The following is a 21216-nucleotide window of genomic DNA, read 5'->3' on the forward strand; positions in this document are numbered from 1 at the left end:
CCACATTGTTATTTGTGGGAGCTTGCTGCGTACATATTGCTACCACATTTCCCACATTACAAAGGTGCCTACACTTTATAAAGTACTTCTTAGGCTGTAAAACACTTTGCGATGTCTGGTGGTTGTGAAAGTGCAATATTAATGCATGTCTTTCTTTCCTATGTGCCACAACTGCAATTATTGCAAGGCTGATTTGCAGGACCCAAACCCCATCCCAGCTTGAATGTTGCTTGCTATCTTCTCTCTGTCATTCCATCTTCTTATATTTCAATACAGGCCATCCCAACAAGCCAGTAAACAACTGTCAAGTTAGAAGCATTGCCTCAACATCGCAATGATGATATGTGAACTAGATTACAGTTAACTTACAGCCTAGCAATTCAATACAACTAAGTGGCTCACCAGGCTGAACCACAGGGCGGAACAGACGATCACTTTGGTGTGGGACAGGAGTCACATATAAGCCAGACTGGCTAAGGTTGGCAGATTTCTTTCACAAAAGATATTAGATTTATATCATTCATTCTTGTGACGTCTGCCAAGGCTGGCATTTATTGCCCATCTCTAACTGTCCAAAGAACACTGAGCAGCCGACGAGGCCATTTCAGAGGAACGTGTTTTAAACTGTGCTCATATTTTCTGGATTAGTAGTCTAACTCTCTGAATTGCTGAGCTAGTAACATAAGCCTTTACATTATTGTACCAGAATGCCAATGTTGAAATAATGCAGAACAGAGATTCTGGCATAAGGAGACAAGTGGAGAAGTTTAATTCCCAAACCAGGCGAGAAGGGAGTAAAGTTTCAAACATTTGAAACCTGATTCCAAACCATCTCAAAAACACCCATACCTGGCTGGATGGATGATTAAATTATCTCTACAGAGCTGAATAGCCCACCGGTGGGCCAAGTTTTCCAGGTTCTGGGAAACCCGGCAGCTAGAGGAAGGTGAGAAAAGCCTGACACTGGACAAGTGCTTTTCCAGCACTGCTTGTGGGCCAGGGAGAAAAGAATTACTTCCACCGACTTTTTAAGGTAACCTGATTTTTCTCTGCATGATTGGCATCCCTTCCTACTATGTTTCTGTCCACCCCACCCTACCCCACCCCTCCTGTACAATGTCGCCAAAGCTCTCCATAGGATACAGGACTGTTTCAAATCTTTTAAATGTATTGCACTTTTTACTCTGGAAAACCCAGGCTGTAAATTAACTGTAATCTACAGACATTGCCAACTGCTAAGAATGGGGTAAAAGTTGCCACTATGGGCATTAAAACAAAAAATAAGGATGATGGCTTATGAGATTGGCAACTATAAGACTAACTCTCGCAAACCCTATAAACAGGAGAGACAATCATCTAGCAGGGACACCAAAGAAAGGGGAAAAAGAAAAAACTATTGGGGCAAATGAGTGCAACTCCTTGTTATGAGATTATGGGCCTGTCATTACATAAGCTGCGGGAGTTCCCAGTATTCTAATACTAAATTACACAAACCTACAGTTTGGAGCAGTGGTGACTATAGAAGCTACTGAAGAACGATGTGGGCAGTCAAGACATAAGCGGGATCTTATATCCCTCTGACATGAAGGAGGGTAAGGAATGCAGCCTCCTGCTTAATTAACATGGTTATAGTGGCTCTGTGCCTACTCCAGCTACAGGTTTTTTTTTATTCATTCACGCTTCGCTGGCTGGGCCAGCATTTATTGCCCGTCTCTAGTTGTGCTTGGCAAGGTGGTGGTGAGCTGCCTTCTTGAATTGCAGCAGTCCATGTGGTGTAGGTACACCCACAGTGCTGTTAGGAAGGGAGTTCCAGGATTTTGACCCAATGACAGTGAAGGAATGGCGATTTATTTCCAAGTCAGGATGGTGAGTGACTTGGAGGGGAACTTGCAGGTGGTGGGTATTCCCATGCACCTGTTGTCCTTCTAGATGGTAGAGGTTGCGGGTTTGGAAGGTGCTGCCTAAGGAGCCTTGGTGAGTTCCTGCACTGCATCTTGTAGATGGTACACACTGCTGCTACAGTGCATCGGTGGTGGAGGGAGTGAATGTTTGTGGATGTGATGCCAATCAAGCGAGCTGGTTTGTCCTGGTTCGGTTATGTGGCACAGAGGAAGCCCAGGGAAATCCCAGTGCAATCTAATGGGGACAAGGGTTTGCATCCATTTCCTCCTCACTCCTCCTGGGAACAGAGCTCACCCTAGTCACCATCAGGAGGAAAATATCCCTTGAATATTTCTTCTCTAGCAAGGTCCAAGTCTCATCCATTGTTACCAGGGTGTGAGTACATTGCTGGAGGAAGATCAATGATCCACTGAGAGCTGGCAAGGTACATGCATTACGATAGCCACATGACATGACTCCAGTTCTGTATTGACCAACCTCACCCATGAGCTGAGCAGCCTGAGGGTGCATAGTCCTCCAGAACATTGAGAAAGGCGTGTTCCAAAGAATCACTGAGGCAAATCTTCCTCCACAATCACTTGTGGAGAAGGCAGCACTGATGGTAATAAAATCATATGACAGATCCACTGGAAGTAATGAAGGAGGGTAAATTGGTCTGAGCCTTCTGGTTCTTGATCTCGCAGGAAAAATTAGCTCTGGAGAAAGGGCTCCTCAGGTGGTTAGGTTTCCCAACTTGTTGTTCTAACGTTGGTGGAAGAGGAGGCCCTTGACATCACCAGGTCAGCGAGGAGGGAGCCCATTCAAAACAGGGTGAAATGATGTTACCATCTCCAAGTGACAGGGTTCAATTGAGGCATCATAAAGGGAATTAGACTGTTATCAGAAAAGGAAGAATGTGCAGGGTTATGGGGAGAAGGTGGGAAATGGCACGAGGTGAATTGCTCATTCAGAGAGACAGCACAGACGGGATGGGCAGAATGGCCTCCTTTTGCCCTGTAATGATTCTGTGATTCTGTGGGTGGAACTTCCTCCTCAGTTTCCTCTATATCTATGAATAAGCTGAAATGGAATACTGCATCTGTGCAGAAGCAGCTAATGACATCGACACAATTTCCTGATCAGCTTTTTATGTCCCTCCTGAAGGGACAGTTGTGAAGGGGGAGCCAAGGCAGCAATGAGTGACATTGTCATGCTCTTCAACAGAGGAAGAAGCAATCCAGCCAGCATCATCACATGAGTCAAGCCTCTACCAGTGCAGGTACTCACCTCGGTGGGGCCTCAAGTGTGTTTAAGGCAGGAGGCACAGGGTGAGCAACACATCAGGGAGGTGGTGAAGGAGGCGGAGGCAGCTGTGGGTTGTGCCCATTGGAGGATGGAAGACAGATACTCAGCTGGAAGGAAATGCAGAGCTTCAGTTGTCACACACAAAGCATCTCTTCCTGCAACATCAACAGGAGATGTGTTCCTAAACGTCAGAGTTCAGGACCGAGGTTCAGTCAGAGCATGTGCACCATCATGTCTCAGGCATATCAGCTCATCCATTGAGAGAGTGGCCAAGCTCTTAGAGATCTGTATGTGATATCATGATAAATGGGTACAGTAGCAGCACACTAACAGGCACAGAATGCGTACCACATTCTGGAGCATTGACCAGTCAGTCGCACTGATAGCACAAAGTTCTATAGAGTGGGTGCCAGGATTGCCCCAGCTCTTCGTTGCCTCTGACATTCAAGCGGCCCATGGAAGGGCTGAGGCAGGCAGCGATGAGATGGAGGGGGTGACCACTCACTGGGCATCATCATCTGTTGCCCCTTTGGCCTCTCTGGCTGAGGCACCATCAATGCAGCAAGGCCCTGTGACCACACGTGTACCTGCAAAGCACAGGTGCCCATACTGGCACCGCAGTGATAATGATCACCACCACAGGCATCTCAGCCGCATCCACACACATGAGGGAGCAGCCTGTCTCTACTTCATCCTCAGACACAGGGAGTGCACCAGGTCGGATGGCTGAGATCAGAAGGTGCTAAGTCTGTAGTTTTTTTTTGAGATGTTGATTTTCTTTTAAACTGTTAAATCTCTTCCTCAGAACTTCCAGAAGTCTGCATTCATACCTTCCCCTTTAGGTTTTGTTGCACTTTTCTATCCATTCCTGCATCTCATTTTGACCACTGACTGTAAACCCAGTTCATTCTTTTACTGAGCCTCCTGTGTTAACCAGTTATGCAGAAATTGGTCCATAGGGAACATGTCATAATTCATCCTGATCATTCCCATATTGTTTTCCAGCATTTGATTTCCCAGGCTTCCAGGTGGTCCTTGTGGAGGTGGTGTATTAGTATTCGCAGCTGGCCTGTTCATTGCATGAAGTGGCTGCGGAACTTGGTTTGCAGAGGCTGCTTAAAGATTCGTAAAATCAGGTGCAGTTAGTTCCATTGGCGTGGCCATTCCACTCCTTTGGGCTATTTCTTCCATCCTCAGATTTTCTCTATTTTCACCAAAGTTCCCTCAGAATCTGTTCTGTTGTCTTCTCATCATTTCTTCTTATTCACGCTGACGTAGCAGCATTTCTTCCTCACGTCTTCTGCGTTCCTCCTCTTGTCTCAGTTCTATTTGTTTTCGCTTCTGCAGTTCTTGATTATGTAATTCTTCCACGTGCCTCAATTCCTCTTGATACCTCATTAAATCTTGTCCCATCAGCATGACTTGGTGCTCATGATGTGCAGCTCCCAGTTCTACTTCCAGCTTCTCTCATGCTTCCTTTACATTTCTATCAGTGTGCTCCTGCTGCTGTTTCTCCATTTCAAGCAGAGCCTTCCACCTCATGGCATATTCATACCCTGTCACTTTGGTCTCACTTGGGTGACCCTTGTTACAGGTGTAAAAACAAAAAGCTAAAAGCTACTGCGGATGCTGGAAATCCAAAACAAAAACAGAATTACCTGGAAAAACTCAGCAGGTCTGGCAGCATCGGCAGAGAAGAAATCAGTTAACGTTTCGAGCCTTCATGGCCCTTCGGCAGAACTGAAGCATAGTTAGAAGAAGGGAGAAATATAAATTGGTTTAAGGTGGGTGGGGGGGGGGGGTTAGGGTTAGTGATCAGTCAAAATTGCTCGATGTAATAAAAGGTGAATGATTGGAGCCAGACTTGTGCGATTCTAATTCATGCCTTTTAAGACATGTGCATTATGAAATGGGACACAAATAAGGGTGTTGGTTGAAATATGGTGGCATTTGGAGACTAGCCTTCTAAACAATATAGACATCAATGGAAACTTAATGCTTCATGTCCACCTTGGATTTACTCCCCATCTTGAAGGTGAGTCCCTGAGCTACTTGTCTTTCAGTTTGAAGGGCCCTGAGGAGAAACATATCTGAATTAGTCAGACCTCAATCCAACCAGTGGAGGACCTTGTAAGGCTGAGTCGCCATGTCCCATTGCTTCCTCCTCCTCATCCTCCAAGGAAATATGCCATCCTCCACTTCTCCCTCATCAAGATTCACACCTCTCTGGTGGACCATGCTGAGAGGAGTACAGCAGGCCACTACAATCCAAGACACCCTTGACGGTGCCTATTGACCAGGGAGATGGTGGCAATATTGTAATGTTACTAGACTGGTAACTCAGAGGGCCAAACTAATATCCCAGTGACATGAGTTCAAATCCCACCAGCTCAGGAATTAAATTCAATTAATTAATACATTTGGAATAATCTGCTAGTCGCATTAATAATGAAACAATCAGATTGTCTTAAAAACCCATATGGTTGACTCATGTCCTTCAGTGAAGGAAATCTGCCCTCCTTACATGGCCTGGCCTACACATGATTCCAGACTCACAACAGTGACTCTTAATTGCCCTCTGAAATGGTCTAGAAAGCCACTCCATTGTAGGTCACTCACCACAACCTGCTGAAGGACAATTAGGGACGCCCTCCCCAATGCCCAACTGACCCGTTAGGTCACTCCCCCACGATAGACCCAGTACTGACAGAGCTAATACCCTGTGACCTCAGTACAGTCCATGGCCACTGTATCCCACGGCATGAGCATCTCTCTAAGCCTCCCCACTCTTATGCACCAATATTAAATGGACCCACCTCCATGACTGACTCCCTGCTGCGATGTCCCCTCCTATTCAAGGATGTGGTTGCAAGCCTTCATGAGCCTGGGGCTCCAAATCAAAATCACTTCACAGTATCACAATACATTTACAGTTCAGAAGGAGACCATTCAGCCCATCAAGTCTGCACTGGCTCTCTGAAAGAGCATTCCACCTAGTCCCACTCGCCTGTCTTATCCCTGTAACCTTGCACATTCTCTCTTTTCAGATAACAACCCAATTCCGCTTTGAATACCTCGATCAAACCTGCCTTCACCATCCTTTCAGGAAGTTTGTTCCAGACGCCAACCATCCTCTGGGTGGAAAAATTTTTCCTCACATCACATTTACTCCTTTGGCCAATTATTTTGAATCTGTGCCCTCTGGTTCTTGATGTTCTTTTGAGCGGGAGCAGTTTCTCACTATTTACCCTGTCCATACCCTTCAGGATCTTGAATACCTCTATCAAGTCTCCTCTCAGCCTTCTTTTCTTCAAGGGAAACAGTTCCAACCTCTCCAATCTATCCTCATAGCTACAGTTCTTCATACCAGGAATCATTCTTGTGAATCTCCTCTGTACTCTCTCCAAAGCCTTCACATCATCCTCAAGTATGGTGCCCAGAACTGGATGTAGTAATCCAGATGAGGCCTAACTAGTGTCTTATACAAGTTCAACATGGTCTCCTTACTCTTGTACTCAATGCGCCTATTAATAAAGCCTAAGACACTATATGCTTTATTATCTTCTCTCTCAACATGTCCTGCCATCTTCCATGACCTGTGTACGCATACACCGAGGTTACTATACCTCCTTTAGCTGGAGTCCCTTTATTTTATTCTGTCTCACAATACCTTTCCTGCCAAAACGAATCACCTCACACTTCTCTGCGTTGAACTTCATCTGCCACTTGTCTGCCAATCCACTTTATCCCCATTAACGAGCTCTAAAGTAGCTCATTTGCATGGTGAATTGATGAACCACCGCATTGGGGCAGGGTGCCGGTATACAGCTCCCAATGCCACTTCCAATACCGCTGGGAGGTGGCACTGCCACTCAGGGGCGTGAAATCGCAGACTTGCGAACCATTGGTTCCTCCTCTGCAGCTGAGCAAAAACTCAGCCTGATAATTCAACGACTTTGTTTTCTGAAACTTGTATCTGTTTTGGAGCCTAAGTAATTATTTTAAAACTCGTCCTAGGGTTGCTAGCAGCGAGGGCAAAAAGCAGGTTTATTGCCCGTGCCTAGTTGCCCAGAGAAGCTTGTGGTGTACCAGATCCTTGAACCATGGCAGTCTGAATGGTGATGGTGCTGCCAAGATGGTGGCTGTGAATTCCAGGATATCGATCTAACAACAGCAATTCTGCCTTTCCACTCAAAAATATCGGAAACTGAAGATAATGGTAATTGTGGGCAACTTCAGTAAAACAAGAAAGCCTTTCCCTGACCTCAGGACATGCCAAAGTGCCTTACAGATAATGAGGTACTTGCTGGAGAATAATCATTGTTGTAATATAGGAAACTGGGCAGCTAAGCTCGACAGAGTAAGGTCCCACAACAGCTATGAAAAAATGATCAGCTAATCTTGTTTCAGTAATATTGCTTTAGGGATAAATATTGATTGGACATGACACCAGGGAGAACACCTTGCTCTTTTTTAAATCAGGCCACGGGATTTTTTACAGACACCTGAGAGGACGTAATTGTAGTGTCAGCCTAGATTTTGTGCTCTGGTGTGGGATTTGAGCCCACAATCTCTGGCTCAGAGGCAAGAGAGCCACCTTTGGTGTTCCAGTTCCTTTCAATTGGGAGCCTAGGCCCTGCTATGTTAATTGGAGAATTGAACTCTCCAAGAGTGACAACAGAACAACTTGTCTAAAGGCCATCATAATCAAATATATCGAATTTCCTTCCTGTTCCTCAAACATTAAAGGCAGGAACTCATTAGAATGTTATTCATTTATTTCCCATCCAGCAGCCAGTAAAATGGACAGGCTGACCTTCGTCAGGCAAAATGGATAGGCTGACCTTCGTCAGGCAAAATGGACAGGCTGACCTTCATCAGGCAAAATGGACAATCTGACCTTCTGTCAGGCAGGGAAACCTGAAAAGGGAGATGAAACCAGAAACCCTCAGGGAGGGTGTCTGCCAATCAGGAGGGGGTAAGGTCAGAGGCTGGGACTTATGGAGTGTGGAGTGTGGAGTGCGGGGTGAGGGGGTTGGGGGGTTGTTGGGAATAGAAGAGGAAAACTGTAACTTGAGGTGGGAAGGCAAAACATAGGTGCTCAGGTTGGGGTCATGGTAAAGGTTGGCTATAATTGCGGCAGGGAGTGGATGTCTGCTTTCGATGAGGCAGACAAGTCCTCAACCATGACAGGAGGGAGAGAGAATGAGAGACCCCAATCGACTGGGAGGAAAGGATGAAGGCTTCTTTGGGGGCTGTGAAGAGCACTCCTGTTCCTCCTGACCCACAAGGAGTGCTGGAAAAGACAACCACCTTCTTGAGCTGGCAGCTCCCACCTCCCTTTCAGTGCCAGGTTTCCCGATCCCTGGAAAATCCGAGCGGCGACTGTTAAATTCAAATGAGCTTCTCAGTGGGGAACTCTGATTTCAATACGTTAATGAGATGACCTGGGTCTTCATGTCCTGCTTGCAAGTCTTGATAACTGCTGGTGTGAAAAGGACAGCAAGTGCGTACACAGCAGGCTGAGGATTCATCCCTTTACTTTCACTATAACCCCTTCCTTCAATCCTCTCCCACCCATTGTGCAAGGGTCAAATAACAAGGCCCATGTTTTGAGGGTTCATTACCTGCAATCTCCCTTGCAGCTCTTGGTTTTCACTAGTGAGTGACTCCACTTGACTCTGCAGTGATAGAAGCCATTCCTCGCTAGAGTTGTTCATGGCCTTTTTCGAAAACAGCTTCTCAATCCCTGAAACATCACAATGCAACAATGGTAGGCAACGGAACAAAACAATTGAAAGGATCATTTGATTCCAAAATTGAAACAAAAAGAAGGCCAACAAGAGTCAGTGCCAGTGGAACAGTATCCCAGTGAGAGTCAGGGCCAGAGGAACTGTATCCCAGTGAGAGTCAGGGCCAGTGGAACAGTATCCCAGTGAGAGTCAGGGCCAGAGGAACTGTATTCCAGTGAGAGTCAGTGCCAGGGGAACTGTATTCCAGTGGGAGTCAGTGCCAGGGGAACAGTATCCCAGTGAGAGTCAGGGCCAGAGGAACTGTATTCCAATGAGAGTCAGTGCCAGGGGAACTGTATTCCAGTGGCAGTCAGTGCCAGAGGAACAGTATCCCAGTGAGAGTCAGGGCCAGAGGAACTGTATTCCAGTGAGAGTCAGTGCCAGGGGAACTGTACTCCAGTGAGAATCAGTGCCAGGGAAACTGTTGCCCAGTGAGAATCAGTGCCAGGGAAACTGTACCCCAGTGAGAGTCAGGGCCAGGGTAACTGTACCCCAGTGAGAGTCAGGGCCAGGGGAATTGTACACCATTGCGAGTCAATGCCACATAGCAGGCTGGATCCTTGTGAGTCTGCTCTGTATGTTCTCTAAAGCCTCAATATCCTTCCTATTGTGTGGAGCCAAGACTGCGCATAATAATCTAAGCGAGGTCTTTCTGTGGTGCTGCATATGGACACAGGCTGCTTCATTATCTGAGGAGTCGCAAATGGGACTGTTCCCCACCATCAACAAATATCCTTACCGCTTGGCTTTTATATTCTAATCTTTGGTGATTAAAATAACAATTCCATTATCTGTTTTTACGGTCTTGTCAATCTAAAGTCTTTACTGTCCTGTGAATTTGTATCCTCAAATCCTTCTGCTTTTCTACAGCTGTATTCATATATAATTACTGCCACTGTGCACTGGGGGTGGAGGAACAAATGTTTAAAGGTTACCATTGACATGGATGGGGCGCTGATCATGCAGGCTGCTTTATCCAAGATGATGTTGACTTTTATGTATGTTGTTGAAGCTGCCCTCAACCAGACAAGAGGAGGCTGTTCCTTCACACTACTGACTGTGTGGATGGTGGACAAGCTTTGGGGAGACAGGAGGTGAGTTACTTAAAACAGAATTCTCAGCTTTGAACTACTTTTGCTAGCCACAGTGTTTATATGGTTGGTCCAGTTAAGATTCTGGTCAATGGTAACCCCCAGGATGTTAGTTGTGGAGAATTCAGCGATGGCAATGCCATTGAATGTCAAGGGGAGATGGTTAGATTCTCTCTTGTTAAAGATGTTCATTGCCTGGCACTTATGTGTCACAAATGTCACTTGACGCTTATCAGTCCAGCCTGACTGTTGTCCAGGTCTTGCTGAATATGGACATGGACTGCTTCAGTATCTGAAGAGTTGTGAATGGGACTGTTCACACCATCAGTAAATATCTACACTTCTGACCATATGGTGGAGAGAAGATCATTGATGAAGCAGCTGAACATGGTTGGATCTAAGACATTATCCTGAGGAACTCCTGCAGTGATGTCGTAGGGCTGAGATGATTGATCTCCAACAACCACAACCACCTTTCTTTGTGCTAGGTATGACTCCAACCAGTCAAGATTCTCCTGATTCCCATTGACTTCAATTTTACTGGAACTGATGTCACACTTGGTATAATGCTGCCTTGAGGTCAAGGGCAGTCACTCTCACCTCACCTGTTAAGATTGGCTCTTTTGTCCATGTTTGGACCAAGGCTGTAATAAGGTCAGGAACTGAGTGGCTCTGACGGAATCCAAGTTGAGCATCAGTGAGCAGGTTATTGCTGTGTAAGTGCGCTTGATAGCACTGTCGATGACACCTTCCGTCACTTTGCTGATGAACAAGGGTAGACTGATGGGGTGGATCTTGGCGAGGTTGGATTTGTCCAGCTTTTTGTGGACAGGACATACCTGGGCAATTTTCCACACTGCTGTCTAGATGCCACTGTTGTAGCTGTACTGGAACAGCTTGGCTAGGGGCACGGCAAGTTCTGGAGCACAAGTCTTCAGTTCTATTCCTGGAATATTGTCAGGGTCCATAGCCTTTGCAGTATCCAGTGCCTTCAGCTGTTTCTTGATATCACAGAGAGAATCGAATTGGCTGAAGAATGGCATCTGTGATGCTTGGAACTTCATGAAGAGGCCGTCATGTGTCATCCATACGGCACTTCTGGCTGAAGATGGCTGCAAGTGCTTCAGCCTAATCTTTTGCACTAACGTGCTAGGCTCCTCCATCACTGAGGATGGGGCTAATTGTGGAGCCTCCTCCAGTGAGTTGTTTAATTGTCCACCACCATTCACAACTGGATGTGGCAGGACTGCAGAGCTTAGATCTGATCCATGGTTGTAGGATTGCTGAGCTCTGTCTATCGCATGCTGCTTCCGCTGTTTGGTATGCAAATAGTCCTGTGTTGTAGCTTCACCAGGTTGACACCTCATTTTTAGATATGCATGGTGCTGTTTCTGCACTCTTCATTGAACCAGGGTTGATCTGGGCTTGATGGTAATGGTAGAGTGGGGGATATGCCGGGCCATGAGGCTATAGATTGTGGTTGTATAAAATTCTACTGTTGCTGATGGCCCACAGTACCTCAGTTTTGAATTGTTCGATTTGGTCTAAATCTATCCCATTTAGCGCAGTGGTAGTGTCACACAAGATGGAGGGTATCCTCATTGTGAAAATGGGGCTTCATCTCCATGAGACTTCATGGGGTCCAGAGTCAAAGCTGAGGATTCCAGGGCAACTCCCTCCCGACTGTATACCGTGATGGTGCCATTTCTGGCGGGTCTATATGGCTGGAGGGATAGGACATACCTAGGGATGGTGATGGTAGAGTCTGTAAAGTATGATTCAGTGAGTATGACTGCGTCAGGCTGTTGCTTGACTACTTTATGGGACAGCTCTCCCAATTTTGGCACAAGCCCCCAGATCTCAGTCAGGATACTTTGATGGATTGACAGGACTGGGTGTGCTGTTGCTGTTTCTGGTGTCTGGGTCAATGCCAGGTGGTCCATCCAGCTTCATTTCTTTTTGACTTTGTAGCAGTTTGGTTCAACTGAGCAGCTTGTAGGCCATTTCAGAGTCAACCTTATTGCTGGGTCTGGATTCACATCTTGACCAGACCAGGTAAGGTCAGCAGATTTGATTCCCTGCAGGGAATTCAGGAACCAGATGGGCTTTTATGATAACCCAATAGTTTCATGGTCACCGTTACTGAGACTAGCTTTCAATTTCAGGTTTATTAATGAATTGAATTTAAATTCCACCAGCTGCCATGGTGGGATTTGAACCCATGTCCCCAGAGCATTAGCCTGGGACTCTACACCATTGCTCACAAGAGAATATGGGAACAATGTGAGCAACTGTGATTAAAATTGTATTTTCATGTGAAGATTAAACACCAACAATGGACTGTTTGCTCCAATGACCTGTTTCATGTTGGAACTTTGATATATTTCCATACATTATCAAAACTCATATATTCATTTGATTAGATAGTCACAATGAATGCAAAAATGTGATTGCAGTTCCAAACACCGTGTACCTGGGAAACTGTCGACCATCTCTTCTTCAACCATGAGTTCACTCTCATTGTCCTCCTGAATTTTGCCCTGCTAAGATTAAAAAGCAGTTCAATTAGAAAAGGGAACTCTAGATATTTCTCACCTACCCAGGTGTCCCGGCCAATACTGATCTCTCAGCCAATGCTACTGAATACAAACTAACTGGTCATTTACCTCACTACGATTTGTTGTGCATTAATTGGCTGTCATGTTTGCCTGTATGGCAACAATAGAAACCATAGAAAAGTTACAGCACAGAAGGAGGCCATTCAGCCCATCTTGTCCATGCCACCCAGGTGCCCTTTCTAATCCCACCTTCCTGCACCTGGCCCATAGCCCTGCAGCTTACAGCACTTTTGGTGCAGATCCAGGTACTTTTTAAAAGAGTTTAAAGTTTCTGCCTCTACCACCAACTTGGGCAGCGAATTCCAGACACCCACTACCCTCTGCGTAAAAAAGTTCTTCCTCATGTCCCCCCTACACCTTCAGCCACTTATCCTGAATCTATGTCCCCTGGTTCTAGAATTCTCCATCAAGGGAAACAATTTTATCCTGTTCACTCTATCTATTCCCCGCAGAATTTTGTACACCTCAATCAAGTCATCTCTCAGCCTTCTTTGTTCTAAGGAAAATAACCCCAACCTATCCAGTCTCTCCTTGTAGCTACAATTTTCTAACCCTGGCAACATTCTTGTAAACCTCCTCTGCACTCTCTCCAGAGCTACTATGTCCTTCCTATAATGTGGTGACCAGAGCTGCACACAATACTCCAGTTGTGGCCTCACCAGTGTTTTATATAATTCCAACATTATATTCTTACTTTTATATTCTATACCTCTGCCAATGAAGGAGAGCATTCCATATGCCTTCTTTACAACCTTGTCTACTTGAACTGCTGCCTTCAGGGACCTGTGTACTTGTACGCCAAGATCTCTCACTTCATTTACCCCTCTTAGTATATTCCCATTTATTGTGTAATCCCTGTAACTGTTTGACCTCCCTAAATGTCTGACCTCACACTTCTCTATGTTAAAATCCATCTGCCACTTTACCGCCCACTCCACCAACCCATCTATATCGTTTGGAGATTATGGCTATCCTCTACACTATCCACTACTCGGCCAATCTTTGTGTCATCTGCAAATTTCCCAATCGTGCCCCCCACGTTCACGTCCAAATCGTTAATATATAACACAAACAGCAAGGGTCCCAACACTGAGCCCTGTAGAACACCACCTGAGACAACTTTCCATTCGCAAGGGCATCCATCGACCATTACCCTTTGTTTCCTGTTACAAAGCCAACATTTTATCCAGTTTGCCACGTTACCCTGAATCTCATGGGATTTTATTTTCCTGACCAATCTGCCATGTGGGACCTTGTCAAACGCCTTGCTAAAATCCATGTACACAACATCTACTGCACTACCTTCATCAACCCTTCTTGTCACTTCCTCAAAGAATTCAATCAAATTTGTGGGGCAAGACCTTCCTTTAACAAATCCATGCTGACCATCCCTGACTAGTCCATGCCTTTCCACATGACAGTTAATCCTATCTCTCAGGATTGATTCTATTAATTTGCTCACCACCGATGTAAGACTAACTGGCTTATAATTGTTTGGCATTTCCTTTGATCCCTTTTTAAACAATGGAACTACATTTGCATTTCTCCAGTGCTCCGGTACCTCCCCTGTATCTAGTGAAGATTGGAAAATCATCCTCAGAACATCTGCTGTCTCCTTCCTGACTTCCTTCAATAGCCTCAGAAACAATCCATGTGGCCCTGGCAACTTATCAACTTTCAAGGATTTCAACTCTTCGAGTACTTCCTCTCTCTTTATGACTATCCCATCCAATATCTCACAGTGTTCCTCCTGGACTATTATATCTACATGATGTACACTTCAAAAGTAATCCATGTAATGTCAATTGCCTTGTGAGATCCTGTCAATACTGTGTAATATCTTTGCATGGTTACGGAGAAAGAGCAGGGAAGGTGGACTAACTGGGCAGGCAGTGGTGGGTCATCTTCTTCAACCTCTGCAATGCTGTAACTAGGCCAATTCAAAGGGCAGCTAGTGGTGTAGGGCTGGAGACACATATAGGGCAGGCTGGGTGGGGGCAGTAATGTCCTTCCTTGGAAACATTAATGAATCGGTTGGGATTTCATGGCATTTTAACAGCTTTTCACGGGGATCTTTACCGGTGCCAGCTTCCTATGCCCAAGTTTTAAAAGGTTTGAATTCATGCCCTCTAGGTTATTGGCCTCGGTTTTTTTTACATTTAATTATAAATTATGACATTAAAATAGGAAAATAAACTGAAAAGCCTGAGAATCCCAGTTTTGATTTTGAAACCATCTTTTCGAGTACTCTGTTAGTTAAACGAGCCTGCCGTGGCCAAGGTTAATTTTGTGGGGCCTTGTTTGAGAAAGCGGGGAAACCAGGAGTGATGTAAAAGTGTTTTATCTTGCAGTGTTTCAAGTGCAGTAAGAGGTTAGTTTTTATTAATTCACTCTTGAGATGTGGACATCACTAGCAATACCTCGTTGCTTTTCACATGATGGTGCTGAAACATCTTCTTAAACCATTGCAGTCCATAAGTGGAAGTTCTGCTCCTGTGATGTTAGATAGGAAGGATTTTGACTCAGCGATGATGGAGGGATGCCGATATATGTCCATGTTGGGAGATTGTATAACTTGAAAGAGAGCTAAGAATGTGTTCTCTATTCTTGCTTGTAGCACTAAATTTTGTATCCAGTCAAGCTGATCAGATCAAAGCCTCCTCTTTCTCTGCTTGCTGTGATGGTTAGCAAATGGGTTTGGGCCAGTTTCAATTAAGCTCTAGGTAGGGACAGGTCCTCAGCATAGAACCGGCCACAACTCAGTACCTGTACCAACCAGGCATAAATTGACAAAGTTGCTCAGAGACCACAGGATATGAAGATGTTTCACTGATGCAGTAAGGGTGGATGGAAGTTAGGGGTTCGGGATTGGATTAGAGCAGATTTTGCAGCTTTGGTGGAAGCTACATGAGTTTCTGTCTAACTGTTTCACACCTGATCCGGGAGTAGTTGTCAATGACAATGATGCCCAAGGCTCTGGCCCAAGTCGGGTGACATGTATAGCTTGTGTCCAAATGTTAGTGTGCTTTTCCTGGGTTAAGCCTCATTGGCAAAGGGTGGGTTCACCTCTAACTGGGTGCTCGGCAGGATTTCCTGCTGCAGTCCTCAATGTCATGACCATTTCCAAGTTCAAAGGGAAAATGCAGCAATTTCCAGGAGTCACATGAACAACAGGGTGCCTCATTTTCAGGCAGGGCAGTGGAGGTTTACCTGGAGTGGGTGCCCAGGGGAGGCAGGTCCTCTTTCATTTCAGCGGATTGCCAGGTGGCCACAAGTGGCCAAAGCTACATGGCAGGAGATGGCCATGAACATTATTACTTCAGGAAGGGAAACCTGCAGCCCCTATCCAATCTGCCTATATGTGACTTCAGTCCTCTCCCAATGTGATTGATTCTGAAGTAGCCTAGCATGACATTCAGTTGTACCCAGCTCCCAGGGCAAGTCTGGATGAGCAGATAATGTTGCCCTTGCCAGTGAAACCGCATCCCGAGAGTGAATTAAAGAAAGGTATCCTTGTTAATCCATGGTATCTATTTAAATAGATCATTTACCTCATGCAAAGACAGTCTGCCCTGTAGGGTTTCAACCTGCTTGATAACATCTTGATGTTCTTTCTCTTTCTCAGTTAGTTTGTCCGTGAGCTCCTGTATCTGTGAACATTACCAAACTTATTAATAAAGGTTTAGATTGTGCTTAACTTTGAAAAGGTTATGTAGATTTTCCTCTTCAGTAATCGAAGGCCATCACCGAGGGAAAATCAATCCTCATATTGTTTTGTCTAACAGAAATGACATCACCCACTTATAATATCCATGAATTTTCATTGATTCTGACAATCTCCTGCCATAACAGTGTAGTCTTCTGATGTTAATAAACCAAGGGTGGGCTTTTCCGGCCCTGACACCAGCGGGCATTGTCGTGGGCAGGACTGGAAAACTTGGAGCGCTGTTAAAAGTCAACGGCTCTCCAAATGTTCCTGTCCCACCCGCGACGATGCCCGCCAGTGTCAGGGGTGGAAAATAAGTCATTCCTTCTGTGAATGAAATCTATACAATGTCCTGAATGAACAGCGTCAGATGTAACTACTGTGGAATTTTCTCTCACATAATGCTACGCATCAGCGAAGTCTGTAGATAAATTCGTGAAGGATCACAGCCTTGCTGGAGACACTAATAGTCTCACAGGTGAGCCCAAGACTTTCACAGGTGCTTTGATCATTGATTGAGGACATAAGAATATGAGAAACAGGAGCAGGAGTTGGCCTTAAGGCCCTTCGAGTTTGCTCCACCATTCAAAGAGATCATGGCTGATCTTCTACTTCAACATCATTTCCCTGCACTATCCCCATATCCCTCGATGTTTTTAATATGTAGAAATCTATCGACCTCAGCCTTGAACATACTCAATGACTGAGCACCCACAGCCTCTGGGGCAAAGAACTCCAAAGATTCACCACCTTCTGAGTGAAGAAATTCCTCCTTATCTCTGTCCTAAATGGTCTGCCTCTTATTCTGAGACCATGGCCCCTGGTTCTGAACATCCCCCCGGCCCTGCGCCACTCTCCCCCACCCCCCCAGCCCTCTCCCCCAGCCAGGGGAAACATCCTTCCTGCATCTACTCTATCGAGCCCTGTAGGAGTATTGTATGTTTGAATGAGGTCACCTTGATTAATGTGTTGTAGAATTGTGTAAATATTTTGATTTTGGGGTCCTGCCAGTGTGCCAATATAATCTGAATGGAAAGCACTATTTTGCAAATTAAATGCGGATTGCTAATAATCTGAAAATGTGTGTCCAGATCCCTGTTGATATTCAGAAGTAATCCCTGTATTCCTGTTAATTTTGCATTCGGCAATTGGAATAAAACAGCTTTCTTAGTGCAACTAAATTTGAATTATCTTGAACTTTAACTAATACTTCCAATTAAAATCAGTGGACTATAGCAACTAATATTATCCAAACTCTCATACACTCCAGCTATGAAAGAATGGTGAAACAGTTTGGCTGAGAGAAATTATTTTTAAAATGGAAATACCTGATTTTCCAGTTTCTGGATTCCACAATCTTTTGCAATCAGCACTTTCTGCAATCAAAAAGGAATTCCAATGGTTTTATTGTGTTTTTCCCTTCTCACACACATACCACAGCCAAAGCGTAAAACCAGTTATGCCGTTAATTAAAAGCACGGTCTACCAATCCCTGAACCCAGTACTACTGAATAATAAACTGATTAAGAGTTAACATGTACAGGTACAGGAAATGCTAGCTCAAAAATAAATGCAGTTAGACATTCACAAATCAAACTAGATTGACTTGTAGCAATGCAAAGGGAAAAAAATCCTACCTCCATTTAAACATGAGCTCCATACAATGACAGTTTAAGTGAGGACTAATGACAAAGTTAAGTGGATGACTGAGATTAATATCTGCAGGATCTGTGTTGGGAGATATCAAATCTGAAGAGAGGTTACCTGTTCTGGATTGGTATGGAATGGTAGTTTGGGCACATATAAAGAGTTATGAACATATGAATTAGGAGCAGGAGTAGGCCTTTTGGGCCCTCGACCCTGCTTCACCATTCAATAAGATCATGGCTGATCTGATTTTGGCCTCAACTCCAAATTCCGCCTATCCCCAAAAACCTTGGGCTCCCTTGTTAGCCAAGTATCTATCTACCTCTGCTTTAAAAATATTCATTGACCCTGCCTCCACCGCTCTCTGGGGAAGAGAATTCCAAAGATTCACCACCCTCTGAGAGAAATAAAATTCTTCTCATCTCCGTCTTAAATGGGAGAGCCCTTATTTTTAAACTGTCCCCTGATGAAAAGCCATTGATCTGAAATGTTAAAGCTGTTTTTCTCTCTCCAGTAATGGTGCCTGAACTGCTGAGGATTTCCAGCATTTTCTATTTCAGATTTCCAGCATCTGCAGTATTTTGTTTCTGTACAGGGCTGCTGTTTTCTATTTTGTTAATAATTCCCATTTGCAAGTAAGAAATCCTTCACAATGGCCGGGATTTTCCGCGCCCGGTAATGGCGGGCGTGTTCGGTGGCGTGATTGGAAAATCTCGCGAGATGGCTCTAGTCTCATTTTCCAGTGACTTAAATCCAGGACACAATTGTCCCACCCACCCCCCGCCCCAATCAATGGCAGGCTGCATTTCCCACCGACAAATGTCAGGAAACTTAATTTTCATAAATTTGCATCTCATTATTGTGGCCACAAACCAGAATCATCCCGCCAAGTCAAATTTAAATCCAACTTCAGAACGGCGTGATTTAAAACTGCCTTTGAAAGGCGTGCGCCTGGTGACCTGGACTTTGAGGGGAACTCAGAAGTGAGTGCACACAACTTGGCGCAGAGCTCGCGAGGGTTCCCCATAGGGATTCAAGGAAGCGGCGCCACATATTTGAGGAGTGGGGTGTCCATAGGCAAGTCTCTAAATCAGCTTCTTCCCAGCTGGTTTTCAGTGCGGTGCCAGCGCAAGGGCTCAAGTGGGGGGAGGGGTGGGCCAGGGTTGGGGGGCAAGGCGGCACAGACTAAAGAATATGCACAAGCACATGCTGGGGGTTGGGGCGGGCAGGGGGCTATGGTGGTGAGAAATTGGCGAGGCACTTGGAAAAGCATTTCAAGGTTGAACATTCTTCCGCAGATGAGACAATTCAGCATCAGTTCCATTGAAATGCTTGGAGGTTGGCTTCTAAAACTATTATGTCCACTCAAGCAACACAAATTCCTGATAGTGCCACTTTTGCTTTTTTTAAATTCATTCAGGGGATGTGGGCTTCAGTGGCTAGGCCAGCATTTATTGCCCATCCCTAATTGCTCGAGAAGGCGGTGGTGAGCTGCCTTCTTGAACCGCTGTAGACCATGTGGTGTCGGTACACCCACAGTGCTGTTAGGGAGGGAGTTCCAGGATTTTGACCCAGCAACAGCGAAGGAATGGCAATATATTTCCAAGTCAGGATGGTGAGTGGCATGGAGGGGAACTTCCAGGTGATGGTGTTCCCATCTATCTGCTGCCCTTGTCCTTCTAGGTGGTAGTGGTTGTGGGTTTGGAAGGACCCTTGGTGAATTCCTGCAGTGCATCTTGTAGATGGTACATACTGCTGCTACTGTGCATTGGTGGTGGAGGGAGTAAATGTTTGTGGATGTGGTGCCAATCAAGCGGGCTGCTTTGTCCTGGATAGTGTCAAGCTTCGTGAGCGTTGTGGGAGCTGCACTCATCCTGGCAAGTGAGGAGTATTCCATCACACTCTTGACTTGTGCCTTAGATGGTGGACAGGCTTTGGGGAGTCAACAGGTGAATTGCTCGTTGCAGGATTCCTAGCCTCTGACCTGCTCTTGTCGCCACAATATTTATTTGGCTAGTCCAGTTCAGTTTCTGGTCAATGGTAACCCCCAGGATGTTAATAGTGGGGGATTCAGTGATGGTAATGCCATTGAATGTCAGCTGAAGATGGTTTGATTCTCTCTTGTTGGATATGGTCATTGCCTGACACTTGTGTGGCAGAAGTGTTACTTGCTACTTGTCAGCCCAAGCCTGGATATTGGCCAGGTCTTGCTGCATTTGGAGATGGACTGCTTCAAAATCTAAGGAGTCATGAATGGTGCTGAATATTGTGCAATCATCAGGGAACATCCCTTCTTCTGATGGAAGGAAGGTCATTGATGAAGCAACTGAAGATGGTTGGGCCTAGGACACTACCGTGAGGAATTCTTGCAGTGATGTCCTGGAGCTGAGATGATTGACCCCTAACAATCACAACCATCTTCCTTTGTGCTATGTATGACTCCAACCAGTGGAGAGTTTTCCCCTGATTCCCATTGACTCCAGTTTTGCTAGGGCTCCTTGATGCCACACTCTGTCAAATACTGCCTTGATGTCAAGGGCAGTCACTCCCACTTCACCTCAGGAGTTCAGCTCTTTTGTCTATGTTTGAACCAAGACTGTAATGAGGTCAGGAGCTGAGTCGCCCTGGCGGAACCCAAACTAGGGCATCAGTGAACAGGTTATTGCTAAGCAAGTGCCGCTTGATAGCATTGTTGATAACCCCATCCATAACTTTACTGATGATGGAGAGTAGACTGATGGGGTGGTAATTGGCCAGGTTGGATTTGTCCTGCTTTTTGTGTTCTGGACATTCCTGGGCAATTTTCCACGTATTCGATGTAGTAATTATGGCTTTGTCATATGTTAGACTGTATCTTTAAGAATAGTCCTGTGATGTAAGGTCATATGATCTGTGTAAACCAAGGTGTCCGCAGCACAGGCTACCTCCACAGTCAGTGCAGACATAGAGATGGAGATGAATACACACATGTAGTTTCTGCTGGCTATATTGTAAATAATCCTAATGTTTCCATTTAGAAAGTTGTCTGCAGATCTACTCTTTTGCAAATAGGCAACTTGATCACTCTACAACAAACTGACGATGAGGATAAGTCAGGGTAAATCAAGATAAATCTGAATTGGTACTGTACCTCGCCCAGCAATTGTAAGTATCAACACTCGTTTACAATAACAGAA

At 45.3% G+C, this 21216-nt stretch overlaps 1 protein-coding gene across 1 annotated transcript in view; it reads right to left on the reverse strand.

The window, feature by feature from the left end:
• ankrd24 (ankyrin repeat domain 24) overlaps positions 1-21216 on the reverse strand; it is a 102003-nt gene that overhangs the window by 16837 nt on the left and 63950 nt on the right. Inside the window, exons 13-16 of the mRNA XM_078555637.1 lie at positions 17722-17769; positions 16239-16337; positions 12543-12612; positions 8814-8935 (exon numbers count right to left, since the gene is read on the reverse strand). Coding sequence (XP_078411763.1) covers positions 8814-8935; positions 12543-12612; positions 16239-16337; positions 17722-17769 — 339 coding nt within the window. The remainder of the gene's footprint in view (positions 1-8813; positions 8936-12542; positions 12613-16238; positions 16338-17721; positions 17770-21216) is intronic.

The sequence above is a fragment of the Cetorhinus maximus genome, chromosome 13, assembly GCF_964194155.1.
Source record: "Cetorhinus maximus chromosome 13, sCetMax3.hap1.1, whole genome shotgun sequence".
Taxonomy (NCBI): Eukaryota; Metazoa; Chordata; class Chondrichthyes; order Lamniformes; family Cetorhinidae; genus Cetorhinus; species Cetorhinus maximus.